Genomic DNA, 27,119 nt, shown 5'->3' with positions numbered 1-27,119 from the left:
CTCTCAGTGCAGTGTTAATGTACTGTAGTGTCCAGTATTAACCCCTCTCTCTCAGTGTCAGTGTAATAATATACAGTACAATTAAATGCAGTGCTAATGTTCATTAGTAATCAATATCACCAGTGCAGCAATCTGTATTAACACTCTTCTATTCTGTCTGATTGCTAGATGACTTCACTGTTGCTCTGTGGTCAGTTCAGGAGCTAGCTAGTCCCTCTGACAGCATCACCCCTACATGTGTCCTGAGAGGTCATGAAGGAGGAGTCACCTGCTTGTCATTCAGTCCCAATGGACAAGAGCTTCTATCCGGGGGTAAAGATCAGGTAAGAGTGGAGGTTCATTTGCAGTGTTAACATTGCAGAGGTCAGTGTTAACATTGCTGAGACAGACTGAGGTTGTTTGAGACCTTTATAGAGTACGTCTGTGCTGCTGAGCGAATCTCCAATAAATACATTTGGATAGGATGCACAGTGTAGGAGGAGTGAGAAGATAGATCATTAATGCAATAGAGAAATCAGAGCAGAGCCCGTGGTAGAAGATACGGCTATAAAATATTACAGGAGACGCTGCAGCAGATGAAATGAGACAAGCTTATTATGGACCTGAACTTCCATCTGTACGGTGAAAGCACGTGTGTGACTTTGTCTTACTGTGCTGTAGCTGACCCTTTCACTTTGTGTCTCTGTGCAGACTCTCATGGTGTGGGATGTGCATGCGATGTGTCTCTCCCGGTCCTTCCTTCAATGTCACACGGACTGGATCACTGGATGCACCTGGACAGAGGAATCCCTGGTGAGGACCGGGATGGATGGATTAGCCGCTGGGTGCATTGAGCTCAGGATGTGCTTGTTTGTTCAATCTTTTCATCTCTTATAGGTGAGCTGTTCCAATGACTGCAGGTTACGCGTGTGGGAGCCTGTATCAGGCCAGTGTGTCAGGGAGTTTCTGGGACAGAACTCCTTCCTCAGTTCAGTCTGTAGTTTGGTAAGTCACAAAGAGGGGGCTGGTGGGAAGAGATGTTATCTCTTTCATTACTGACCTGTAGTGACCAGTTATCTATACTTAATGACCATCTTACACATGATTTGAAAAGATCAAAACAGGAGGTTCAAGCAAGAGCCAACTCCTGTGCTGGCTTCCTCATATGTGCTGCCAGTGCAGTTCTGAACAGTCTATGAGTAAGATGGTCAGAAATGAGAGGATTTTCACTTATCAGAGTTTTGATACCTTAATAATCTGAGATCATTGGAGAGCTGCTTGAGAGTGGTTACCAGGGGGTCAAATTCTGCTGACAACATGCGATTCTTCAAGAGAACAGTTGCCTACTGAGTTTGTGTCCTCACTAACTGAGAGAGTGGATTTTATAAGAGACACACTACGAAATGAGCAGTGATGAGTTCTGTATACTAGAACTGTTGGAGATGAAGAACATAGCCAAAGCTAGGAGCAGAGAATGTCACTCTTTCCGGTGTAACCGATTCTTCCCAGGGCAACTATGTGATTTCCGGATCGGGCAGTGGGGAGATGGTGGTGTGGGACTGGAAAGCCGGCATAGAGATCACCAGGATACCAGCCCATCCAGCCAGGGTTAATCACTGTGCCCCTTTCTGCCAGACAGGTATGGTATCGGACAATGGGGTGCTGGAAAGATGGATTAGATTGGGGTTATTTATTCCAGGACCTGGAAAGCAGCAGGATTTCCTGAATCCCAAACCTCTTGGTTACATAAAGTAAATAGATCCAGCAATGACTTCATTGGTCTAAATTGCAGTAGATTCTGAGACTATTAGTCGATTTTCACTTTCAGATCCCTCAGGAAACTACAGGATGGTGAAAGAAATATCCCTCTGATTTGAGCATAAAATGTCATCCTGGATCAGAGGAAGCCATTGGGTTCTTCTTCCTAAGCCATGGAGCCATTAGCTGTTTTGCTGTTTTTAGTCCAATGAAATTTATTTCACTTCATTGAAGACTCATTGATTTGCTGTCTGGTCTTGGTCCCAATGTTTGGTTCTAGAGATCTGTGGTAGGCGATACTTTTAGGACTTCCCATGAGCCTTCCTGGAACTCGCCTCTGATGTGTGAAGTAAACAGAAACACACTCTTATCCTCATAAAAAGAAATTGTATCCAGCCTCGGTTTTTCCATTCATCCGTCTATTTTTGAATCTGCTTGATCCAATCCTATCCACCAGCGGGAGCTAGGATACACGCTGGATGGGACGCCAGTGCATCGCGGGGCACACACCAACACAGACATGCACATACCCGCAACAAAGACAATTAAACTGCCAGCAAGATTGGTCCAAAATCTTGCTGGTTGTTTAATACCAGCACCCACACAAGCACAGGAAACCCACACAAACACAGGAAGAACATGGAAGCTCCATGCAGGAAGCACCCCAGGTCCAGAGTTGTATCGCAAGACAGCAATGCTATTAACAGCATCACAACTTGCCATTGCACTGGTGATGGGATTAAGTAGTTTAAGGATCAATTTTACAATGGAATGGACCCGAAAGTGCCATATTGAAGTAAATGGAAAAGTGATCCTGTTTTAAACTCAAATGCCCAGTTTTATACTCGAGTACTTGATGTAGTGCAGTGCATGAGCAGATTAAGATCTGCTTCTTAATGCTCAGTCTTCAAATTTGGTGAAACGTGCTCTTTTTTTCCTTCGGTGGGGAATGCTGGGAAAAGACGAGATCAATAGTCAGGATGTCAAACCCGATTGCCTCACAGTAGCTACGGCGTCCGACGACGGGATGGTCAGACTATGGCGCCCCCTGCAGGTGAGAGAATGTGTTGTCTTTTGCAGGGTTTTGATAGCGTGAGAAATGACCAGTGATTGCGGTGATGGACAGTTGTCTCAGATGCCTCCCAGTTAGGATTTCTTGGTTCAATTTCAACTGGCAATGCCTCATTTACACCTTCGTAAGCATGGTTTCCTTTGTCTCCAATCTTGCAAGGAAGGACAAAGTAATAAAGACAACCTCCTGTAATTACAATATTTTTCAATCCAGCTCCTTGCCTGTGCTTGAGAAATGATGATTATTCCTTTACGTTTAACCTGCAAAAGGAAAACAAATGATGCCAGGTCACGGTTGGACTAATCATGAGCTAGAAGGGTGGTTTTATTAAGTGCGGGTGGGAGGAAGGTGGCGCCTTGAGTTCGAGTTGAAGAGCCTGTTCCTTTTGTCACCTGTAGGTGGCGCACCACAGCATGCTGTCTTGTTACGGTGCAGGGGTCTGCGCCTCGGTTTCCGAGGATGTCGTCCCGGCGTTCCTCACGGTGTCCGAGGACCGTGCACTGAGAGCCTGGAGCCTCTCCATGGCAATGGGTAACGAACCTTTCTCTGAGCCCCTCGCCTCAAAGCCAGACCAGGGAGAGAGCCTGTAGATTTTAGGGGAGTACCACTCCATTAATCCCTTTTTTAGTGTAAGTCATTTTTTTTTGTCATGTCCTAAGGGCAAATGCCTTCTCCAAGCTTTTTAAGCAAGTGCTTTGCAATATAGTTATATAACAGTACGATAATAGTATAGCAGAAAACCTGTTTTTCTCTTAAACGCTGATTATAAAATTGGTCAGTTCAGATTTTCCAACATGTATGCTCATCAGGGTTCTATCACAGTGCCTTGATCTTGAGTAAAGCCAAAGACCAATATATATTCTCTGGCATCAATCCATTTTCTAATTATAAGCACTTCCATCTCAACTCTTCTTCATGTTTACTGTCCATGTTGCAGTCTGATTTTTCTGTCGCTTTTTTTTTCATGATCTCCAGAATGTGCTTCTGCCACGAAGCGGGGGACAACAGCGCTGGCCTTCTCCCCATGCGGGCTGCTGCTGGTGTCGGGCCACGAGGATGGCCGGCTGTGTGTGTGGACCCAGAGCTCTGTGATCTGCTGCACGCAGGTAGGACTTAGTCCCCTTCCAGCGCACAGCTAGTGCATAGTGCACAAGTTCCATAGTCAGGTGAAGGTTAAATGAAACACTTAAGTGGGAACAGCAGGGTAGTGTATTTAAAGCACCCATGTCACCCTGCAACTCACAAGTGGGAGTCCCACTGAAGCTCAGCAGATGTGTGTCTGGTCAGTACCAGGATGGGAGACTCCTGGGAAAAGCTAAAGTTGCTGCTAGAAAAGGTGTTAGTGGGGCCAGTAGGGGGCACCCACCCCCCATAATCTATGACATAATCTATGTGGGTCTGAATGCCCCAGTATAGTGATGGGGAAACTGTACTGTAAAAATGGCGTCATCCTTCAAATGGTCCTGGCTCTCTGTGGCGTTCCTCAAAAAGAGTAGAGGTGCAACCCTGGCATCCTGGCCAAATTTCCCATTGGCCTTTACCAGTCATGGCCTCCTAATAATCCCCATCTATGAATTTGTTTCATTTCTCTGTTCTCCTCCCCACTGAGAGCTGGTGTGTGGTGAGAGTACTGGAGCATCATCTAGGTGGGGCCGCACACTGGTGGTGGAGGGGATTAGCTGGAAAGTGCTTTGAGTGGAGTATCCAGAAAAGTGCTGTATAAGTGTAAGAAAATATTATTATTATTGGTAAACCCAAGAACTTCTTGACGCACATTGTGGTGGGAGCAGGGAACAGGCGGCCCAGACATATGGTTGAAGTCGATGCTTTGGCTTCCTTTAAGAAGCAGCTGGAAGAAATCTTCTGGTCAGGACAGGAAGTACTTCTTTACACAAAATGCGGTGGGGGTCTGGAACACGCTGCCCAGCCACACTGCTAAAGCCAATACCCTGGCTTCTTTCAAGAACAAGCTGCATGGTCCTGCGATCGATTATCGACTAACCTGCCAAATTGGCGAGATGGGACGAATGTAACTGTTCTAATATGCTTAGAATTTAATTGACGCGTTACTCAATTCCCATACATTGTCTGCATCTTGATCAGCACCCTCTGTCCGTGCAGGTGGGGGCCGCGGCTGTCAGCTCCGTGATCTTCATGTCCGAGAGGCAGCTTGCTGTCGCCTGCCAGGATAAGACCGTGTCCATCTGGATTCTCGACTGGCAGCCCCCTCAAACCACTGTGGAGTGAGTCCCATCCAGCCTGACCGCCCGGATCGTAGCCGGGGGTGCCCTGCATCGGGGTGGGGGGTTGGCGTGTCATTTCCAAACCTTTCCAGAGAGCTGAGTGGGACACGTCAGGGTCAGGGTATGGATCAGGGACAGACCACTCCCAGTCTGCTTAGAAAAACAGTGCTAATTAGACGCGTAACGATCTCACTCAACCCACTCCCACTGTAGTGTGATGCATCTGTTCACACGAGTTATTTATAAGAACAATCGATAGCACCAGCAGTGTTTAAGACAACAGAGGCTTCCAGGTATGGGCATCCATGCTTCATGCACTTGTGTCACTGTTGCTCTCACCCCCTCTCCATCTTCATCATTTCCCTTCCTTTCCTTCCACTGGTTCTCTCTCTCTCATCCTATTTCTTCCAGTCTCTTGCTCCAGCCTTCTCTCCTTTGTCCCCTTCATCTGCTTTTTTCCTTGCACACCCTTCCACTCAGTGCACAGTCATGCACTTCATATAAAACAAAATAAAATATTGAGAGACAGGCTCATTGTCTGTTCCTCAGGCTGGAACAGTAGATCACACACTGTATTATTATTGAGAGACAGGCTCACTGTCTGTTCCTCAGGATGGGACAGGAGATCACACACTGTATTATTATTAATGAGAGACAGGCTCAGTGTCTGTTCCTCAGGCTGGGACAGGAGATCACACAGTGTATTATTATTAATGAGAGACAGGCTCAGTGTCTGTTCCTCAGGCTGGGACAGGAGATCACACACTGTATTATTATTACTGAGAGACAGGCTCAGTGTCTGTTCCTCAGGCTGGGACAGGAGATCACACACTGTATTATTATTAATGAGAGACAGGCTCAGTGTCTGTTCCTCAGGCTGGGACAGGAGATCACATAATGGGCTGAAGCTCTATTTAGTTTCATCCCCCCTCCTCCAGTAGGATTCGTAGTTTTGATTTTGACAGGTGTGGGAATTCTGGGATTAGATGTATTTAAGAGAAGGATGTTTGCCTAAGCCCAGAGTATTTCTTACAGAGCATCTGTCTCGGTTTCTCCCTGCTTTCAGTAAGAGCACAGCCTGACCTCTCTGAGCAGCCAGGTCTGTCTGTATCTCCCAGTTTCTAAGGCTAGAAATATGATCACTGTGTCTGTACGTCATCAGGGTCTGTTCTCTTTGCTATTTCTTACCCTGGTCAGATATTTTATATATATAGTATACTGATGGAAAAAAGAAATGTAACATTTTCTGGAATGAGAATACTATAGTTATAGTTTATGTACTTTCACAAAAAATTGTCAATTTGTTTTAAGCCCTCTGAACAGCAATACAGCTTGTGCAATTAGGCATTGCAACTCGCCAATCACACAAAAGCTTGTTAGGTGCACTTTTACCCAATGAGGTCCAGGTGGAACAATGCCTGATCAGGTCACCTTTAAAAAGGCCTTCATTCAAAGCTTAGGTCACTACAAGAAAAAGGCCACACTTAGTCAGTTTTCTGTGATTTCCATAATGCCTCCAATGTCACCAGAAGCAAGGGAGAGGGCCATTGGCATGCTGCAGGCAGGCATGTCATGTGCCAGCGTTGCCAGACACTATGGAGTAAGCCGCTCCACTGTGTCCCGACTGCAGAGAAGGTTTCAGCAGACCGGCAGGACAGATGACTGTCCAAGATCTGGTCGCCCTCGAGTGACCACACCAGAGCAGGACCGACGCATCAGACTAGTGTCCATCTGAGAGATCGTTTCAGATCTGCCACCCGTACTGCTGCAGAAACTGCCGGCAGACACAATGCCCGCATCAGTGACAGGACAGTGAGGCTCCATGCTGATGGCCTTAGAGCAAAGCGACAGGAGTCCCAGTCACTGTTTTTTCAAGGGTATAACCAATATGTTATTGCTGTTTTCTGTATACTGATTAGCAGTGCGTACTGACCTAACTCTCACTCCATCCTGCCCCCTGCCCCCTGCCCCACACACAGGGTGAAGCGAGTGTCGTCCTTCGAGCTGGAGCACGTGGCGACCACCCTGCACTACTGCTCGGTGCTGCTGGCGGCCTGCACCGATGGGAGTATCGTGGACGAGATGTGCGAAGATCACCTCGATCGCAGGTAGCCGCTGCCGACGTGGGAGGAGGAAAAAAAAAATCGCTCCCTCAAATCTTGATTTCTAGCGCACATCTGAAGCAGGTGACAACGCCCAAAAAACACTTCTACCCTTTTTAAAAATACTCGCGGGCTTGTCACAGGCGGGAGAGGAATGCCGATCTAGCCTACCTGGTCTTTGGTTAATAGGATTATTTCTGAGGATCGCACCCATTCATGTCTCGAAGGAATCTAGGATGTCAGCAGCAACAAGAGCTTCCACTCATTCCCCGTCCTTTGTGTAAGGCAGTGCCTCCGGTCCTCAGGTTCCAGTGTGCTTCTCGGCATGGAATTATCCTCTGATGGCTTCTTTGCAGGTCCCCACCCGAACCTGGGGTCACTGACATCGATTGATCGACAGGTGTGAGTCAGGGCACGTCTCAGCCCAGTCCTCCCACAGTCCAGAGAAGGAGCTCGCTCACCTGCGGTGATGCTCTTTCCGCAGCCTCCCACTGTGCTACAGGGTGCTGGGTTTCCACCCCAACGACCACAAGAGCTCCTGGGTCCTGGCAGAGGAAAACGGGGTTCCCAATGTGGGCTTTGTGGTGAGAGTTCCTCCTCTTCATCGTCTCCTCCCCTCCCCTCCCTGCCTCGTCCGTCTTCTCGTTAGCGTCCCCCTTTCGCAACCCCCCGGCAGCCGGCGCTTCGTTAACTTTGACTCCAATGGTTTCAGACTCATTTCCATATCTGAGCAAGTTAGTCTCCACCCATCAGACCAGACCGATCCTGGTTAGCGTGGTGTTGGATGAAAAGGGTGCGTGACGTCCCTTGCTCTCTCCTTTCCCTACCCGGGCTGAAGGTGATCCGGCTTGAAGATCGGGATATGGGATTGGGTGGGAAATTTCAGTAACTCTTAGGGAAACCTCTCTCCCTCCTGCCAGTCCCTCCAGCATGGTTGGGTTGGTGGGTTACTCTCTTGGTCCGTTTGGTTGTTTCAGTACACCATGGGGAATACCAGCAACGTACATTCTGGCTTCAGTTACGTGGAGATGGAAGGCGGCCCCGACACCCCCGACGAAGGGGACTCGCAGGTTACGGCGGCCGCCATGCACAAAGGTAGGGCAGCGCAGGTCTTCATCCTCACCGCCGCGGGGAAGTTGCCACCGTTAGCCAGGGCTGACGGTGGAACTGGGCATCCGGGGCTGGATTAAAATCTTTGTAGGCATCAGACACTTCTGCTTCCTGGGCCCTGGGATAGATGCATTTCCATGATTAAATGGTCAATTCCTTACACTTCGTTGAACAAAAAAATAACACAATGGCCATTGACGTGACTCTTTGTGTAATACACTCTGCCTAGGCTTATATTCAAGGATAGATCTGTGCTTCAGCTATTAGCCATATCATTTTGTTTTAAAAATGGTCAGAATTCTTGTCAGTTTTCGTGGGCCCTAGGCACAGTGTCTGCTGTGCCTATTGGATAATACAACCCTGGTGAGGTTTTGGGTGTCTTTTCTCATCGATGGCCGTCTCCTGTCACAGAACTGGTTGTGTTTGGAGATTCCAAAGGCAACATGTGGTACAACCAGCCCCCAGAAACTGGCTCCTGGAGCAGCAAGAAGCAGGTGAGCTCCTGTCCCCTCTCTGTATATTGCATTTCTACAGCGGTTTTCACTCTTGATGAGCTCTGAGATCTTTACATATAAGAAGAGATCCCACTGAAGTTCTGCACCTCCCTGGGAGGTGTGCAGCAACTCCAGTACATAAACTGGCGATTAGAGGGGAGAAATGACCTCACCTGTCGAATTAATGGGAAATATATGGGGAAGCCACGCTGTTGTTAAGGTGGAAAATGAAGGCTCTGCTCACAGTAGATCAGCTTAGGAATTTATTGATTTCACGCGCATAGAGGCAGCCCCTCTGTCTGTTCTGGGGTACGTGATCCAGGCTTTTATAGCTTTTTGGTGCTGAGCGGAGAAGATATGTGTGGAACTGCTCATGCCAATCATTCACACGCTTCCTGTTTCTCGCACACACAACAGTAGGAACATTCTCACTTTGAAGAGCTGTTCCCGCCTTGTTCATTCACATCTAGACCACCACACTCTAGGCACACAGCCAAGTGCCTTGACCTCGCTTTAGCTACTATAGTTGTTGACTTTCTTAGTTGAAGGGAGCCAGCTTCAGTCAGGTGTGAACAGTTAGCCTTAAATATGAAATATTGCAAGCTTGACAGCCTAGGAAGCAAGCTTAAATCTTTTTTAAAAATATGTTCAATAACACTGTCCAGAGTGGAATGTACCCATAACACCGGGAGTTTACTCTGGGTAACTCTTCTATTCTTCTGATCAGTGCCCCGAGATCTTTAATGACCAAGTCATGTCCTTGTATTGGAGCAAATAAGCATTTCATTAAACTTGTGCATATGACAAATGAACTGAACTGACCCAAGGAGTCAGGATCTCAGTCTCATCAAGGACAGATACCTCCTACAGCACAGTGACCCAGATCACAATACTGGCATTGGTCTGGCAATTTTGATCCAGAAGGAAGAGCGCCAACTACTGGTCCTCCATCACGAGTTGCAGCAGCAATCCAGTGCTGATCAGGCTCAGTCTGATCAGGCTTAGCTTCTTTGATCTGATTGGATTAGATTACAAGTTGATAATGTGGCTGCTCTGTAGACTAGGTGGAAGAATCCTACCTGGTGGTACTTGGTAGCACTGTTCCAGGTGTACAGGGATACACTGGCTTCAGTAAGTTCATGTATGTTGAATATTTATCTATTTGGAGTCCCCACAAGTGTCTCCACTAGGTGTGTTGCTGTTTATTAATGGGTCCGGGCCAGCAAATTATCTTAAATTTTGTTTACAGGTGCACAGTGACAGGATCAGCACACTGAAGGTGACGGAGAGCATGATCATTTCCGCGTCGCACGACAGGAGTCTGAAGCTGTGGGATCGAGAAACGAAGAAACAGGTGCCTGGGACCGTGGAAAGTCGGGGGGGTGTTGGAGCCAGTCAGAGAGCTGGCCGGCATGTGCATTTACAGACACTGGATGAATAATGAGCCCTTTTAATTAGCTGGTGATGTTTTTTTTCTGTGCACGTAAGATCAGCATCGCTCTCTCGACAGCGGATAACTCTACCAAGCCAAACGCCCAGGTCCTCCACCACAGGATAAGATCACTTTATTAGCCGTATGCAATTTCTTGCATTAGGAATTTGTCTGTTTGCATGCCCCAGCTTGCTCTCCATAAGACACACAGACGGGGGAGAGAGAAGCTTGGGGTTAAGGGCCTTGCTCAGGGGCCCGCCGGAGTAGGATTCCTCTGCCGGCCACTTGATACGAACCGGCAGCCTTCCAGGCACAGGCGCAGATCCTGAGCCACAGAGCCAATTCTGCACAACACCAGTGACAAATGCAGCTCTAGTCTGTCCCGGCCAGGAAACTCGGTCATTCACGGACTCCGAGCACACACAGCACCGCACCCTAGACAGCAGATAAGTCCATTAAGCCAAAAGTCCACCTCCACACCACTGGTGCATCACTAGTCTGTCCCATTCACTCACAAACTCCGAGAGCACACAGCGCAGCACCCGAGAGAGGAAATAACTCCAAAATGACTGGGTCTTCTGCCACAGGAGAATCTAAACTTCAGATGCGGGTGACTTTTTTTTCTGTACCTGGTCCAGCCCTGTTCCAATAGTGCAGGATTCAGAACTGGTATGATCGCTGCCCTGAAGGAAGTCCAGAGATTTGATCTGCTCTGTGCTGATATGCGCGATATATGTACGCACCATCAGATGGATGATAGGTTTTGTTCAGGGGTAAGGAATTCAGGTCAACTGCATCATCAATTCCCGTGCTCATCACAGGAGAGGTCCAGCTGCACGAGTCAGTGCACAGGAGAGGTTGGGTTAAACTGCAGACATGGCTGTTACACGGATCTCGTGTTTCTGTCCAGGTGGGTCAGTTCCTGTGCCACGCCCCCCTCTGGAGCTTGGAGGTGAACCCCCTTCGGCCCTCAGAGCTGGCATGCGGAGACAGCCTGGGCCAGGTGTACCTCATCAGCTGGAAGGACTGAGAGGGCAGCCAGAAGATGGATCTGGTTCCAGAAAGGGATTGCTTTCCCAATCCTGCAGAGTGAAAACGTGGACGAAGCTCTGAAGCGATACTGAACCGATTGGGGTGCACTGCTGTTGGTTGAAGGAGTGTTTTGCTTGAAGCTGATTTTATTTTCCTTTGTAACATCCCTTTCCTCCTTGTTAATGCCTCTTATTGTCCCCTTGAAATGAACACTTTACCTCACATTCTCACACCCCTCCTCCTTCCCCCCTTCTTCATACACACCCTTCCACATCCTCAGCTTCCTATATTATATTATTATGCGTCTTCGTTTTTGCAAATTTGAATTCTCAATTGAAACTGTGTTGCAGTCGGTGTGAACTTTCGCCCTGATCAGGCTGATTTTGAAAGTCCCCATTATCTCATTAAAACTGTTCTACTCATTAAACCTACTGTCAGTATCGATCTCTTACCGTGGAAACCTTCTCCCTCTGCTTGCTACTAGTTGTCCCTCTTCCCATCATGCCCTTCACACTGTTATTTGAAGGGACTTGACGTGGTTTCATAAAAGGAAAAGATAGGTCCTGATTGGATGTGCCTGATTACTCATAGAAAGCAAGAATAACCTTTTTCCGAAAATCCTGTTAACAGCTGGCCCATGTAAGCAGTGGTGCATATTCAAGGACTAAATTAGGTACGACTTGTTACCGTGTTTCTTGTGCTCATTGTGTGCCACGGATATGCCCAAGGTCGTATATTAAAGCCTTCTTTGGGTGAGTTGGATCAGCTCCTGAGACCAGTTTTGGTTGCTACAAAAACAAGAGGAGACCCAGAACTAAGCAAGAGGGTGAACATGCTGCGTGTTCTGAGAAGTGGTTTTAAGCATGTTTTTGGCCATTTTAAGCTTTTAAGTGGGGGGGGGAAAGCCCTTACCTGGGAGTTGAACCCTCAAACCTTCTAGTTATCAGTTGAAAGCACTAGGCACTATGCCACGCTGTCTTAAAACCGTCTACAATGGTCAAAAATGCATCCCAGACTTACTCTGGTCTCGTACCTTCTTCCAGCCTGTCCAGGATGGTGGGTTCTCACCTAGGCAATTCAGGAGAAACTGGTCATTCAAGCTAAAGAAGCTGGGTAAGAGCCGGGGATGAGTACTGAGGAAATGGCTCACCAAAACGACTGAGCCACATCAGGCAAGATAAACCAGCGCTGTAAGTTTTCAAGGCCAGTCTTTTCTGATTGAAGTAAAGCTCAAATTAGCCGTCCGAAGACGAGAGGTAAAAAATGTGAGTAAGAGGTAACGTGTGCTTCAAATAAGCTAAGCGTAGAGATTCTCTTTAGAGCATGCATGCACAGTCACACATGCACACAGAATCACACTCTCAGACACACAGGCTCGGAGTCGCCCGTGGACACGGGTGCCCTCGCACACATCCGACTTGAACTGCTTCCTGGGGCTAAGAAGCAGCTCTCCTTGCTCAGCCGAAACCTTCAGCAGCTCCTTCGGGACTTCTCTTGGGGTGAACACGGCAGCGCAAAGTCTCACAAGATTCTGCACGATGCAAGGGAAGCTGGAACCATTTTGCAAAAGTAGGACATCCCCTAGGCATGACCGCAGTGTGGGGGAGATAAAGGCATGGGACACAGAGAAACCGACTGCAGAGCCTGGTGGTCAGTTTGAGGAAACACAGCCCCCAGCCAGGGCTGCAGACGGAAGTAAGAAACTGCTCACTGTTGATGCTTATGAAAATAAAGTATTAGAGGACCAGAATGCAAATGTCACCATGCTGCAGAGTGCAGCGTAACATTCGGAATGCAAAATCGAGCTCTGATTAACTGGCTAAGTGCAGTGTAACTAGCGATAGTTGTGTTTACTGTATTTAATCATTTGCTGTCTAGTTATATCTATATACTGGGTCTATGCCTATAGATATAAATGTTAAATACTTTAGCTATACTGTATTATTTCCTGTAATAAGTCTTTTTTGTGCATGTATATATTCCTTTTTATATATTCTGTGAACAATATGAATCAATTGATGTGGTGACACGTAGTTGATTTTCTGCTCAGCTTTTTAATATGACTCAGATTATTATATTCCCCTCCTCTTAGTTTATAAAACAATCCAGCTGTTCGTCTACTTTGTAAGGTTGTGAGAACCCCACAGAGCTACTCTAGCTCGATATGTCCTTTAGTGATCCGAACACTTGATTCTATTGATTAAGTCTGATGTAATTCTAGCAAAGTTAACTGCTGCCACAGTTGTCTTTCATTTCCCCTTAGGGTTTCTTCTGGGGTTAGAGTTGAGATCTAAATTGGTGGTAAAAGTTTAATCCCGAGCAAAACCCTGTTGGGGTTGAAGTTGCTGAGAGACAAATGTAGTAAACATCCTGACTAGGTATGAACTTCACATGCCATAACAAATATATGCGAGGTTCACGATACGATAAGAATCGGGGCACAATCGCCCCGAATACAGATCTGACGGCCCGGGGGGTCTCCTACCTCTGCGCGTCTGGAAGGCGATCTTGTACCTGCCGTTCCCCTGCGCCTGCAGGTCGCTGCAGTCGCCTCCGCCTGACCGCTTCCTGAGCCGAAAGTGTCTCAGGATTTCGCCCTTCCAGCGCTCTTCCATGTCGGCCAGGTCAAAGAGGACGGGGAACGGGTACTCGTCCATAGCTGGCCGGTGGGCTGGTATCTCCCTCCGGGCGGACGATCCCACGGGAGTCGGTACCCGGTACCCGAGTGAAGCAGCAGGCTGTGTTCGCGGATGCTTCCCTGCCTACCTGCCAAAACAGGTAGGACAGCTTTATCTAGGATTCACCTGGGTGTGTTGCCCGTAGCGTAGCTTGAAAAGGGTTTGTGTGTGTGTGTGGCTGTTTTTATGGCCGTGAGAAATAACAACGTTTAACGTGTTTCATCATATTTCAAAATGTTTCGTTAAAATTGATCGTTTTTGCAACCAATGCTTCTCCCGAGTTATGATGTCTTCGTTTTTTCCTCAGATGCTAAGACTTTTAAAATATAAAAAACATTTAAGTTTAAAATGGGGGTATATTTTTGTTTTTTCCTTTGCTATTATGAAAGAGAAATACCAACCATGCAGCTGTTTATAAGTTTACTAAGAAGTTTAATAAAAAAAAACGGAGAGATTAAATTGATTTTTGATTAGAAAAAGTAATAAAGATGAATTACTTTGGAGGCATGTGTCGAGTGTCGCTTATCCCCCGCTCCGTACTCTTTTTTGAAACAAAATATGGTCACCTTAGCCTAATATATAAACCTGACGTATATCCGATTCTATATGTGTTATTCGTGCATGGGGGAGGAGCATAGTGTAGTAGCACAGCTGGATACACGGCTTCACGTCCGCTTCTGAAAGGAATCAGAACATACACACTCCTCGTTAGTATAGTGGTGAGTATCCCCGCCTGTCACGCGCGAGACCGGGGTTCGATTCCCCGACGGGGAGGTGAAAGTCCTTTTACAATCAGATCACAATTTAAAATGTCAAAGTTGGAGATTTTTATTTTTTCTTTAATTCACTGACAAGTGCAAGTTGAAAGCTTTTTCGGCAACAGACTTACAACTTTGCGGTAACAAACTCCGTCATAAATAATCAGGCCTATTGTATTTAGCATTCGCTTTTAATAGCATTAGTTTTTCTAGGAAGCTGCTGGCCAACTGGAGGTCAGTTCTTTCGACGGTAGGTTGATTCGTATCAGACAACTGAAGCTGCAACACTCGTGCGTAGCATTACATATAACTGGAAGCACCTGTACTTTTGCCATTTTGTTCTCTTCTAATTTAAAAGCAGGATAAAAAAATAGAAAACCAGACTGTCAGAAGTGGGATTCGAACCCACGCCTCCAGGGGAGACTGCGACCTGAACGCAGCGCCTTAGACCGCTCGGCCATCCTGACTTCATACAGCTCATCTGCTACTGTTTTGGGTTTGGAACTGCTTTTCTCTGTTTTTACTACGGCTTTCAGATTACGGGTTGGCTTCGGAAAACTCTCTCCCGGGTTTGGGATTACTGGCTTTCCCCTTTTGGCTTGGTTTGTGTATTGCGGTGAGATCTTTTTAGAGGTTATTTTTCAGCTCCCGCTAGCGGGCTCATTTCTTAGTTTCGGTTTCACCGGCCGAATTCGTAACACTGGGCGAAGTTGTACCGAAGAACAAGTGAAGTTTTATTCCACTCTGAAGGGAAAAGAAAAGAGGAACAACGTTTCGGCTGTGGGGAGACTTCTTCAGGGAAGGAGAAACGTTGTGCCTTTTTTTCTTTGCAGCAGGGAATACACCTTAAGCCGTTCCTTTGCAACCCGCGCACGTTGACGCAGCTCCCTGCTTGAAGGTCTTCAACTAATAACAGGATATAAAAAAATCAACACACCCCAGATGGGACTCGAACCCACAATCCCTGGCTTAGGAGGCCAGTGCCTTATCCATTAGGCCACTGGGGCTCATGTGAGATTAACCGCCCCACCTGGATAATGCTCCAGTACTCTCCCCACACACCAGCTCTCAGTGGGGAGGAGAGCAGAGTGATGAAGCCAGTTCAGAGAGGGGGGTTATTAGGAGGCCATGATTGGTAAAGACCTGGGGGAAGTTTGGCCAGGACACTGGGGTAACACTCCTACTCTTTTCGAGAAACACCCTGGTATTTTTAATGACCACAGAGAGTCAGGACCTGGGTTTGACGTCTCATCCGAAGGACGGCGCCATTTCTACAGTATAGTGTCATTATACTGGGGCATTAGGACCCACACAGACCGCAGGGTGAGCGCCCCCTACTGGCCCCACTACTTGATCCGTTACAATGAAATCTTGCTCCGTGACCCGAAAATCCAGATTTTTGTCCTGGAAGGGTGTACAAGAATGTACAGTGGAGGTCAGCAACTGGAGGGCTGAAACTCAAAGTTTTTTTTTCCTCTTTAAGGTTGAAAAACTCCTTTGGCTTCTAAACTGTAAAAAAAAAATCCGATTGCGGTAGATGCCCGAACTAGGAGCAAGCACATTCCTCACCGGCCCCGTGGAGCTCCGGGTGATTCGCTTCATTATGGTTATGAAACTGTTTAATGTATGTCTAGTTTCGTGGGCAAAATAAATGAGCGCCATGGAGGAACAAAATCCGTTTAAATGAGACGGCTTTGCGTTTAAACATGATACGTCTGTTTTTTTTTTCTTCCTCAGGGGCGCTTCCGCAGGATCACCGATCATAGCTTCTTAAGCGTTCCCACTCGTCTCGGGGAAAAGCGGGAAGCTCTTTTTTAAAATTGAATCTTAATACAAAGTGGAGTGGCCGACTCGCATTCTCCATTCTCGTCTGCGTAAATCCAACTTGCATTCGGCTGGTACATATTGATAAAATAGAGGAATCAATTCCGTAAAGGGGGAGATTTCGGTCTCCCGTGTGTGAGATAACGCGACTCTATAGAATATCGTTTGCGCTTACCCCTGCTCCACGGGAAATAGCGCGAACAGCTCGTCTGTCTGAAGGGGTGGAAAGGTCTGTTTCCATTTAAAGAACGCACTTGAGCAAGACAGAAAAAAAAACAGTAAAACCGCGCTAAATACGGGACTTCGGAGTTATTTTGAAAATGGCTGCGATATGTAGTCACTTCCACCAGATGGCAGTGGAACAGAGTCCAGAATTTCTAACATCTATAATAATAATTCCTTACAGTTACATGGTGCTTTTCTGGAGAAGGAAGATAAAAGAGCAGAACAAACGACCAGGATGGCTGAGGGGTTAAGGTGTTGGACTTAAGCTCCAATAGACAAGAGTCTGCTTGGGTTCAATCCCCGCTCCTGGTAATTTTGGCTCATGGGAAATTCCTGCTGTGATCCTCCGGAGAGAACACAACTAAGCAAGATGACAGAGTGGTTTTGGCAGAAGGAAAATGCAGCAGATGACTTTAAGGAGTCCAGACTGCACAAGCTCACAGTGGAACATTAGCCAGAATAACATCCCTTCTCTTACAAAATGGTTCACTGGTATTTCATGGCCAGGTGACCAGCGATGAAGCAGTTCGATTGAAACTCTAAGAGGCTTACCTCATGTCTTAACCACTGAGACAGCAAGGTCAGTTTAGAAAGCTAGTATTCAAAAGAAGAGCCAACAGTCTTTCCATTCTGAGCATTATGGAAGACTTATCTGAAGTACTTCATTATACTTTTTATTGTGAGCCAATTGTAGATTGACTTGAGCAGATCAGAGAGACGAGGCAAAGCTGGGCTGGGTCAGTGCTAGAATGGAGACTTTCAAGGACACACAGGATGCTGGCTTTAGTAGTGGTAGATGGAACTGTTCTCTTTGGGCGCAGTTTGCACCCCAGTGCCCAATGCATTGACTGGGAAAACTCTCCTGTAGTTTTGGCACTTCTGATCAGATGTTTAAAAGCTGTGATGCTGAGTACCTGATCATGAAATACCAGTGAACCATTTTGTAAGAGAAGGGATGTTATTCTGGCTAATGTTCCACTGTGAGCTTATAGAGTCTGGACTCTTTCAAGTCATCTGCAGCATTTCCCTTCTGCCATCTTGCTTAGTTGTGTTCTCTCCGGAGGATCACAGCAGGAATTTCCCATGAGCCAAAATTACCAGGAGTGGGGATCAAACCCATGCAGACTCTTGTCTATTGAATCTTAAGTCCAATGCCTTAACCACTCGGCCATCCTGGCCATTAGCAAAGAGATCTGTAGAGTGATAAGTTCTAGAAAGAGATTTCTACTGTTTAAAACTTTTACATGTTTTTCAAAGCCATGTAAACACTTACCTCTTAGGGTTTCAATCGAACTGCTTCATCGCTCAGCCATCCTGGGTTCAGACGTCCAGCTCTTTAAAGAGATCGTTGGTGAAAAAGTCTACTAGTAGTGTAGCTCAAAAAGACACTTGCCTATCGGCTCTAAAGTTCAACACCTTAAACACTCAAGTTTCCTGGTTTGGACATAGAGTTGCATCTCAAAAGAGCAGCCTATGTTCCTTCTGATGTGACAATTATGGAAGGCTGACAGGAAGAATCTGTCAGTGTACGTAGTAAGAGACAGGTACCTGTATTGACAGCATAGGTTTCTCATTTTATTTCAATCAGAAGTCCTTAATGAATAATGTAAAAGTTTAACCCAATTTGACTTCCGATTTAAATAAAATGAGAAAAATGCCCTGTCATTATAATTTCCTGTCTCTCAATACGTACATTGACAATGTATGTAAAGTTTTCAACGCCAAGAAATCCTTTTTTTGAACTTTTCACTCTAAAGAGATCTATATGAGTAACGAGAATGGCCATGTGGTTAAGAAATCGAGCTTAATACTGAACAGGCATGTTCCCATGTGGGTTCAAACCAATGGTTTCCTGTTGTATTTCATGACCTAGTATTCAGGATCAGCGCTCAACATCTGATCCAAAGGGCAATTTTTCACTGAAAGTTAATAATAATAAATGTGATGGCAGCTAAAGTTCACCAGTATGCACATTGCACAACAGCTATCAGTGGGGAGGAGAGCAGAGTGATGAAGCCAGTTCAGAGAGGGGAATTATTAGGAGGCCATGATTGGTAAATAAAAGGGGGAAATTTGGCCAGGACACTGGGGTAACAGCCCTACGTTTTTACAGAAACCCTTCTGTGGTTATTGAAATCCCAATACCTTAGTATCAGCCCTGGGCCTGAAACCATGAGGGTTAAAATGTCTTCAGGAGAAGATGTGATGGAGGAAAGAGGAGGCAGAGAGAGAGAGAGAAGGGACTAGTGAATTTGAGTTTGGGATCAGGACTGTAAAGAGGAAGAGGAAAAACAAAGATGGGGACAGGGGGAAAAAGAAGAAAGAGGGGAAAGCGCTTTGAGGAGTGACAAATCTGAAGATAACACTTCCCCAGGGCAGGGCAAGAGTAGATCCAGGTGTTGTCTGCAGGTGTGTAGCACTCCACTGAGTCGAGGAAATGGCAGTCGTTGTGGCTGTCTCCTAAGGCATATAGTGCCCCCTCCAGGCAGACTACTGCAAAACAGTCACGCCGGGTGTGCATGTCAGGGAGCTTGAGCGGGATTGTACCTGAAGATGAGACAAGCGCCGCTCGTCACTGTTGTTTTGCTTTTCTTTCTGAGGCCAAGGCTGCACATCAATGTGGTCGACGTAGAGGGCAGTTTGGCAGAACAGCTGCTCCAGCAAGAAAGGAAAATACTGCAGGAAGAGTGGATCCAGGAAAATGGCTACTTAGCTACCACGGATGTGTAGAATAACAAAGACCCCTGTCACGGATGTCGGAAGGGATGAACCGTGGAAAGGCAGGAGAGCGGAAGAATCTTTTCTAACATCAAAAGCCTTCCTTGTTTTGACCCCTTATTATTATTCTGCTATTAGAACCTATTTGATTTCCTGCATGTGTATTAGACTTTGATGCCCGGGGAACTGAAGTTCATGCAGTCATCTGTATCAGACTTGTGCAGGCATTGTAAACAGGGGAGCGGTCAGTTTATGCAAATGATTTGGAAACACCCAAAGCTAAAAAGAAATATTGGTCTACGGTATGAAAACCTAAGTCATGGTTAACTGGAACTGCGATTTCATTGGATCCCAAGATCCGTTTCTTTATAATTATTTTGATCCAATTTTAACAGTCACATTTCAAAACGATTGCTTATATGCTATAATTTGGAAAAACAAAATACAGAGGCTGTAATGGAAGAAATATGGGTTAGATCATACTTTGATACGATGATATGATGGAAGAAAAAGGTTTGTAACCTGGGATGTTAACATTAAGATCATATGAAGTCAGGGACCGCCTCAAGAATGATCCCCAATTAAATTTTAATTTGATTACAATTGTTAAAGGCCAGTAATAGCAGATAACACATTGTGCTGTATTGGTTTTCCTTTTTGCTTTTCTTGGTTGCTAGTGTTGTCTGGCCTGCATATTGAGTGCCTGTTAATTTAAGGTGCTTTTTGTAGAAGAAAATCAGTGCTGTTTCTCTGCAAGCAGGAAGTATCATAGGTGCTGTTTCTAGATAACAGATAACAGCTGTTAGGACAGTTTTACTATATTTGTTTCATTTTTTTGTTAAAGTAGTGTTTAACCCAGCATAATGAGGGCTGGCCTCTATTCAGTGTGTTCACTATTCCAGGAATTTTAGTCAAGATATGTACTGTATGTTTTGTATATGCCTTTCTTCCTGTCATGTTTTGTGTGATCTGGTCTACTCGCTATTTAGTTTTGTTTTATGTTTGTTTATTATATCCATGCTGCATATATTCTTGTGCAGGTGACAATCCATTTTGGAGGCATTAACTGGTTTTTGTCTAATGTGAAGTCATGGCTGTCCTTCAGCTGAAGAGTGATAAACCCATTCATCACACCTAAAATCTAACAGTGCTGAAACCAAAACAGAAATGGGTTACTTGGGTCTTTCCTCGTGTCATAATACTCAACGCAGAGGGCTAGATAGTCTAGTCTTGTGAATCAGTTTTGTGATAGAAAAAGTAGCTGCTGATCAAGCAGGTAGTTTTATATCATGAAAGGCATGAATTGTACAATGACCCCACTGCTGTTGTTAATTTGCATGCTCCTAATTTTGATGCAGTTTATTTGTTCCCAGAGGTTAAAGGTCATTTGGCCGAATTTGCTGGGTTCCCAATGCTTTAAGGAGGAGATTTTAATGCTGTCCCTAATAATTCTGTTAATCACGTGTCCCTGAAGGTAAATCAAAGACTCTGATATGTATGAACAAAATAATTTATGACTCTTGTATTTTCAACTCGGAGCAAGCCTTCTAAAAGTATAAATAAGAGAGATGCATTCACTTAATAGTCTCACAGTTGCAGGAGAAACTTATGGGGAGCGTTAAAAATAACGCATACTTAGCCAGTTAATTATATTGAATCACAAATAACTCTGGAATATCATTACATCATGCAGTTGAGTTAAAATGGAAGAGGCACCTTGGGGCCTGAAAAGTGGAATACAATCTGGGAAGATATATACAAATTGTCTAATTCTGTAAACCACAAATGAATTCAATTGATTTTTTTTCCTTAGAATGTACTTGATGACCAGGAAACGTAAATGAATGCCGTTATCTGTATCAGACCTGTGCTGGCATTGTAAACAGGGGAGCGCTCAGTTTATACATATGCTCTGGAAACACCCAAAGCTAAAATAAAAAAAAACATTGGTCTGTGGTATTAAAAACTGACTCAAGTTAACTGGAACTATGATTTAATCGGATCTCCCCTGATATGGTTCCTTAAATTGTTTTGATAAGCTTTTAGGAGACAAATCTCAGAAAGAAAGGATCATAACAATTGCTTATACTGCATGGGTGCAAAAAAGTCGATTGCTCCACTTTGGAAACATATTCAAGCAGTAGCAGAAGAAATCTGGGTTAAATCATACTGTGATTTGCTGATGAAGGGGAAAATGGTTTGTAACCTGGGAGGTCTTTACAGTAAAATCACGAGAAGTAGGAGAAAAAATCGAGAACGATCCCCAATGGTTTTACTGTGATAAAAGCCAGTGATACAAGATGTTTGATAGTCGGGGGAACAGGGGTCTTGTGCCGGAGGGCAGATTGGACTCTGCGTAGGGTGAGTCCAGGTGGTCACAACGTCATGCTCACTGGGTCTGCTAACACTAACACCTCGTCCAGCAGCACCTTAGCTTTCCCAGGAGTCTCCCATCCAGGTACTGACCAGCCTCACACCCGCTGAGCTTCAGTGGGGACTAAGTGCCAGCTGTGAGCTGCAGGGTGATATGGCTGCTGCCATTTCAAGCGCTTCAGCTGAAAATGTGATCGGTCACCTACCTCGCTGCTGGCACAAAGGGTGTCCTTCTCGAGGACCCGGGCAACGCAGTCAACCGGGAGGTCATGAAATTTGGGCCCCGCCGCCACGCTCTCGAAGTTGCCCAGCACAAACTGCTCCGCTCTCTCGCCGAGGTCCGGGAGCCCGTAGGCCTCAGCCATGGCAAGGACATTCAGGCAGCGGCAGCTGTCCCTCTCGGCCAGGAGGAAGTCCAGGCAGAGCGGGAGGGTGCCCAGCACCTGGTACCACAGAGCTGCCTCCGTCACCTCGAAGACGCTGTCCCAGCTGAGGAGGAAGGCAGGGTACTCCCTCATGCCGCTTGTGAACACGGCACAGAAAAAGTCCCCATCAGAGGACAGCGCCACCCAGTGGGCTGGAGGAACATCGACAATCAACACTCTGAATTTGATCTTGTGACCTCTTGGAATTCACATCTGTGTGTCTTTTTTGTCAGCATTTGTACACCCTCTAGAACACTGGGTTTGAGTATATCTGTCTGAAATACAGTATATACCCCTGGACTGACTGAACTTGGGCTCCCCGGGGCCAGGCCTAGAGACCCCAGGACTGACTGAAATGGGGCTCCCTGGGGCCAGGCCTAGAAACCCCTGGACTGGGGCTCCCCAGGACCAGGGCTGGAGACCCCTGGACTGACTGAACTTGGGCTCCCCAGGGCCAGGGCTAGAGACCCCTGGACTGACTGAACTTGGGCTCCCCAGGGCCAGGGCTAGAGACCCCTGGACTGACTGGACTGGGGCTCCCCAGGACCAGGGCTGGAGACCCCTGATCTACTCACTTGTTCTTGTTTCACAATGAGGCCTTGAGAACTTTTCATCCTCAGAAAGGAAAAAAAAACAAACAATGAATGTAAAAAGATTCAGTTACAGCAGGAGCTACACAAAAATAGTGTATTTAAAAAGTATCACTAGTGGTGTTTAATTGCTACTAAATATCTGCTTTCAAAGTTTACCCATGGCGATAACAGCTTTAGAGTGTTAGTGTGACCTATTATCTCTCAGAGCAAATACTCCAAATGCTTATTTATCTTTTATTAGGAACACACAAAGACTGTTCTTTATGTACAGCACTCTGTGGCTTTCTGACTTATCGTTCATTGTTTGGTGTTGCTTATTCTCAGCACTTACTTGGAACCTGTATGGCTCTACATTTCCCCTACTTCTAGGCTGACAATAACATATGCCAGAGCATTCTCTGATTTAATCTAATTCATTTTGTCTTTAACTTCCGCCTTTCCCATGGCGCAAGGTTGAAGGAAATCTTTGCCAGCCTTTCTGAAGTTATCAGGGATTTACAACCCAGAAGCATAGATTACACAATAGGCAAAGGAACAAGTAATAAATTGTGTATCAATTACACATGTGCTGAAAAGAGAAGAGAGAAAACGTAACGTCTCCGCTGTGAAGCCTTCTTCAGGTGTGAGCTACTGTATCAGCCCACTGAAGCTCAGCAGGTGTGAGTCTTGTCAGTACCTGGACGGGAGACTCCTGGGACAAACTAAGGTTGCTGCTGGAAGAGGTGTTAGTGGGTCCAGCAGGGGGTGCTGACCCTGCAGTCTGTGTGGGTCTGAATGCCCCAGAATACGATGACGGGACACTATACTGTAAAAAGGCAACGTCCTTCAGGTGAGACGTAAAACCGAAGTCCTGGTTCTCTGTGGTCATTAAAAGTCCCAGGGTGTTTCTTGAAAAGAGTAGGGGTGTAACCCTGGTGTCCTGGCCAAATTTGGCCAGGACACCCGAAGAAGGCTCCACCGCCGAAACGTTGTGTTTTCTTTCTTCTCTTTTCGACATATAAACTTATTACTTGCTCCTTTCCAGACTACACATGCTGACACAGCTACCCACCTGAACTAACAATTACACAACATGTCCAAAGGTTAGATCTCACTGTATTCTGACTTAACAAAGTAGGCATCAGGCTACAAACTGATTGATTGAATAATTGATAAATGACATATGTATCTGTCCCTCCAGATCACAGGTGGTAAGTTTTTGGCTTTATAATGTACCACAAAGACAGCAGCTATTCTTTGCTGTGGGCCTGCAGCAGGCTACTGTCATGACCTACACCAAACTACCTTGGACACTTGGCTGGCCTGAATAACCCTTAAAAATGCCAGAATGGAAAAAGAAATTTAAAAGAAATGAGTTCCCAGTCACACAGACAAATAAGATGGGAATCATAAGCACTTGTTAATTGCTTACAGGTTTATACTGACTCTAATAATGAAGCTGGGTGGCACACAAGCATGGTGGAACAGCGATTACTGTTGCAGCCTCTCAGCACTCTCAGGCCCTGGGTTTAATTCCAGGGGTGCTATTGGTATGGAGGTCAGATGAGCTCCCTGTGTTCACAGGGGTCTGTGGCTGGACATGCTTGCAGGTGTCTGGGAAAATTGTTGCTAGGTGTGAGTGTCTTTGTCTGACCCCTTATTCAGGGTGAAATGTGGCTCCAGTACAAATCCTAATTTGAATGAGTCTTTTAGAAGCTGGGTGGAAATAACTACACACTGCACATGGGTGTTCCCCAGTCCTGCACCTAGTTAAGCACAGCGTCCTCAATGGGAAGAACAGGTTAGAACAGATGGATAGATGAATGCTATTTAATCTGTGACCTTAGGAAAGATGCTGCAGGTGATTTCCCCTCTCCTCTCCCGAGCATTTCTTACCTTGAAGGCGGCATCCATCCAATTGCAGCGTGACATCACAGCCAATTCCTTGAGGCCAGAGCTCCTGGATGGCATGGAGGCTCTCCTGTCTCTCCCTGTGGGTCTGGGAGCCCTTCTTCATCTCCCCAGAGGAGGAATCCAGAACGGGGCTATAAGCATCAGACAAGCGCTCCACCTCCAGCCAAACTGAAGCCTCCAAGACCTCCCCCGCTTTCCCACCCCCAGTGTCCCCCATGTAGGCAAAGTCCAACACCGCTTGCAGCCCCACAGATGTCATCTTACCGTCCAGATTCATCACATCTGATGCTGTGGTGTCCAGCACCTGCCCTGATTCCAGCCAGCTGTGGGCCAGCCGGCTCACTGAAGCCCGGACCAGGTAATGGGCCTTGTATGACCTGCCATGAAAAAGGAGGACACAGCCACAGACACAGAAGACACTCCAGGGAATTCAGGGTGGAGAAGAAGGCATCACAGTGGTCAGGTTCAATGTACAGCTTGGGTCCTTGAGGCGTGGCGGAACATCTCAGAGTCTTGTGTTCTTTCTTTCCTGGGCCCCCTGAGACCAGTGGCATTGGTCCAGCATGTCCTCCAGAGGCCCTGCTTTGGAAGAGGGACATCATATCCTGAATAGGCACCCCCCTGTCCTTCTCCTTGGCTGTGCTTCTGGGCATCTCAGATGGTTCTTTCCTAGAAAAGCCCAGCAGAAAATAATACTAAATGTAGGGTGCATGGTTAGGCTCTATAGTTCCACAGAATCAGACACTCTGTGCTAGAACCCCAGATCACAGACCACTACTGACAGATCTGATCCAACGATATCTGACACCTTTGATAAGTCCATCACAAATCACGACTTGGAACAAACATGAATCCAGTGTTTTTTGTTCCAATGGCTGCGGACTTGAGCTTTTGCTTCAAGTTACGAACCACTGTGGGTCTCATTGCAGAGAGCGAATCAGGGCTGGAATCCTGCTACAAAGAATGACCCACATGGACTTCACAATCTCAGATCATGATCACTTGGAAGTTTAAATTCTTCCAACATAACAATAAGAAAAAATGGCATGGTTGACCAAATTCTGGGCACTTGATGTCAGATTCTGTTTCAGGTACTGCAATGGAATCACTTGCTTCTATAAGAAGATGAGACAGGTATTAAAAGAAAGGTCATTCACCCTGTCAGGCCCGTTTGATAGCTAGTAGGTCATTGATTGACGATCTCATCCTGCTGTTTCTAGAAAGAATCCAGGTTATCAGCTTCAATCACATGGATCAGCAGCCCGTTCTACACTCCTGCCACCCTTTGTGTAAAGAAGGTCCTCTGTCCTGACAAGAGGATCTCTTCCAGCTCTTTCTTGAGTGAAAACAAGGTGTTGGCTTAAACCATCCCCCCCCCGCAACCCTATGGCAAGCTTTGGATAAGAACATCAACAGTAGGAACTTGAACTTAGGGTGGAGTGGTGGCATTGTGGCTAAGGATCTACTGTATGCCTATGGCTGCAAGGGTGCCAGTTCAAATCCCATGGCAGGCAGAAGAATCCTACTCTGTTGGACCCCTGAACAAGGCCCTTAACCTCAACTGCTCCAGGGGTGCTGTACAATGGGTGGGTCTGTGCTCTGACCCCAAGCTTTTCTCCCTGTCTGTCTCTCATGGAGAGCAAGTTGGGGTCTGTGAAAAGACGAATTCCTAATGCAAGAAATTGTATATGGCCAATAAAGTGATCTTATCTCTTATCTCTCTTTTCACTGAAATGTAACTGGTACATGTACTGGTACAATGGAATTCTTACAGAAAGTCTCTCGATTGTTAAAACAAGTGTAAAAACACAAAGTGGAGACAGTGCATCAAGACAACATACAAACAAACAGTAGACAATGTACAAGTAAACAAGTAAACAGTAAACAGTTTGAATGTAAACAATGCAGACATGTAAACAATGACTAGAGATGTGCAATCGATAAGAAATCATAATGAGGTATATGGTGATGGTGTAGGTGTGGTCCGAGGAGCATGGCCAAATGTGTTTGCCGATTGCACTGCTTGTGGATAGAAGCTATTGAAGAATCTAGTGGTAAGTGTCTGTATGCTTTTGTAGGAGCACAAATACACCCTATAGATGGAAAATACACACCTAACTCAGAACTCACACAAGCAAATTAAAAAGGTCCCATTCAGGGAAAAGTCTGTCTGCAGCTCCATTATTGTTTTTTAAATAATTTGTCATCCTCCTCAATCCTGAAACCACACAGACATATCAAAACCATCCCATCTAAGAGGTGGCTGAAGAAACCGGAGAGTGTTTATTCCCTTTGCAGTTTCTTGAGGCCCGAGCAAATATCTTATTGCTGTGCTGTGGAGCCGCCGGGCAGTGTGTGACAATGTCACGCCGTGACAAAGTGCTTTCAGTTCCAGTAATGTGGCCACCTT

The 27,119-nt window shown here is 46.1% G+C and overlaps 1 protein-coding gene and 4 non-coding genes across 8 annotated transcripts in view; 2 read left to right on the top strand and 3 right to left on the bottom strand.

Moving 5' to 3' along the window:
• Positions 1 to 11,649, top strand: part of LOC148833582 (telomerase protein component 1-like) — a 53,791-nt gene extending 42,142 nt beyond the window's left edge. For all 4 annotated transcript variants that reach the window (XM_088916373.1, XM_088916370.1, XM_088916371.1 and 1 more), the window contains exons 43-56: positions 169 to 323; positions 691 to 792; positions 877 to 984; positions 1,489 to 1,618; positions 2,700 to 2,791; positions 3,208 to 3,340; positions 3,785 to 3,915; positions 4,931 to 5,052; positions 7,032 to 7,160; positions 7,639 to 7,738; positions 8,132 to 8,249; positions 8,676 to 8,758; positions 10,008 to 10,112; positions 11,101 to 11,649. In XM_088916373.1, coding sequence (XP_088772499.1) covers positions 169 to 323; positions 691 to 792; positions 877 to 984; positions 1,489 to 1,618; positions 2,700 to 2,791; positions 3,208 to 3,340; positions 3,785 to 3,915; positions 4,931 to 5,052; positions 7,032 to 7,160; positions 7,639 to 7,738; positions 8,132 to 8,249; positions 8,676 to 8,758; positions 10,008 to 10,112; positions 11,101 to 11,220 — 1,628 coding nt within the window. In that variant the 3' untranslated portion in view covers positions 11,221 to 11,649. The remainder of the gene's footprint in view (positions 1 to 168; positions 324 to 690; positions 793 to 876; positions 985 to 1,488; positions 1,619 to 2,699; positions 2,792 to 3,207; positions 3,341 to 3,784; positions 3,916 to 4,930; positions 5,053 to 7,031; positions 7,161 to 7,638; positions 7,739 to 8,131; positions 8,250 to 8,675; positions 8,759 to 10,007; positions 10,113 to 11,100) is intronic.
• A 3,393-nt stretch (positions 11,650 to 15,042) lies between these two features.
• Positions 15,043 to 15,125, bottom strand: trnal-cag (transfer RNA leucine (anticodon CAG)). Its single transcript has one exon. It is a non-coding gene; the product is annotated as a tRNA-Leu (tRNA).
• Positions 15,126 to 15,592: 467 nt separating this feature from the next.
• trnar-ccu (transfer RNA arginine (anticodon CCU)) lies at positions 15,593 to 15,665 on the bottom strand. The gene has a single exon. It is a non-coding gene; the product is annotated as a tRNA-Arg (tRNA).
• Positions 15,666 to 16,936: 1,271 nt separating this feature from the next.
• Positions 16,937 to 17,019, top strand: trnal-uaa (transfer RNA leucine (anticodon UAA)). Its single transcript has one exon. It is a non-coding gene; the product is annotated as a tRNA-Leu (tRNA).
• Positions 17,020 to 17,802: 783 nt separating this feature from the next.
• trnal-uaa (transfer RNA leucine (anticodon UAA)) lies at positions 17,803 to 17,885 on the bottom strand. The gene has a single exon. It is a non-coding gene; the product is annotated as a tRNA-Leu (tRNA).
• Positions 17,886 to 27,119: the final 9,234 nt, after the last annotated feature.

The sequence above is a fragment of the Atractosteus spatula genome, chromosome 5 (genome assembly GCF_055471065.1).
Source record: "Atractosteus spatula isolate fAtrSpa1 chromosome 5, fAtrSpa1.hap1, whole genome shotgun sequence".
Taxonomy (NCBI): domain Eukaryota; kingdom Metazoa; phylum Chordata; class Actinopteri; order Semionotiformes; family Lepisosteidae; genus Atractosteus; species Atractosteus spatula.
This window is presented reverse-complemented; position numbering and strand designations above follow the sequence as displayed.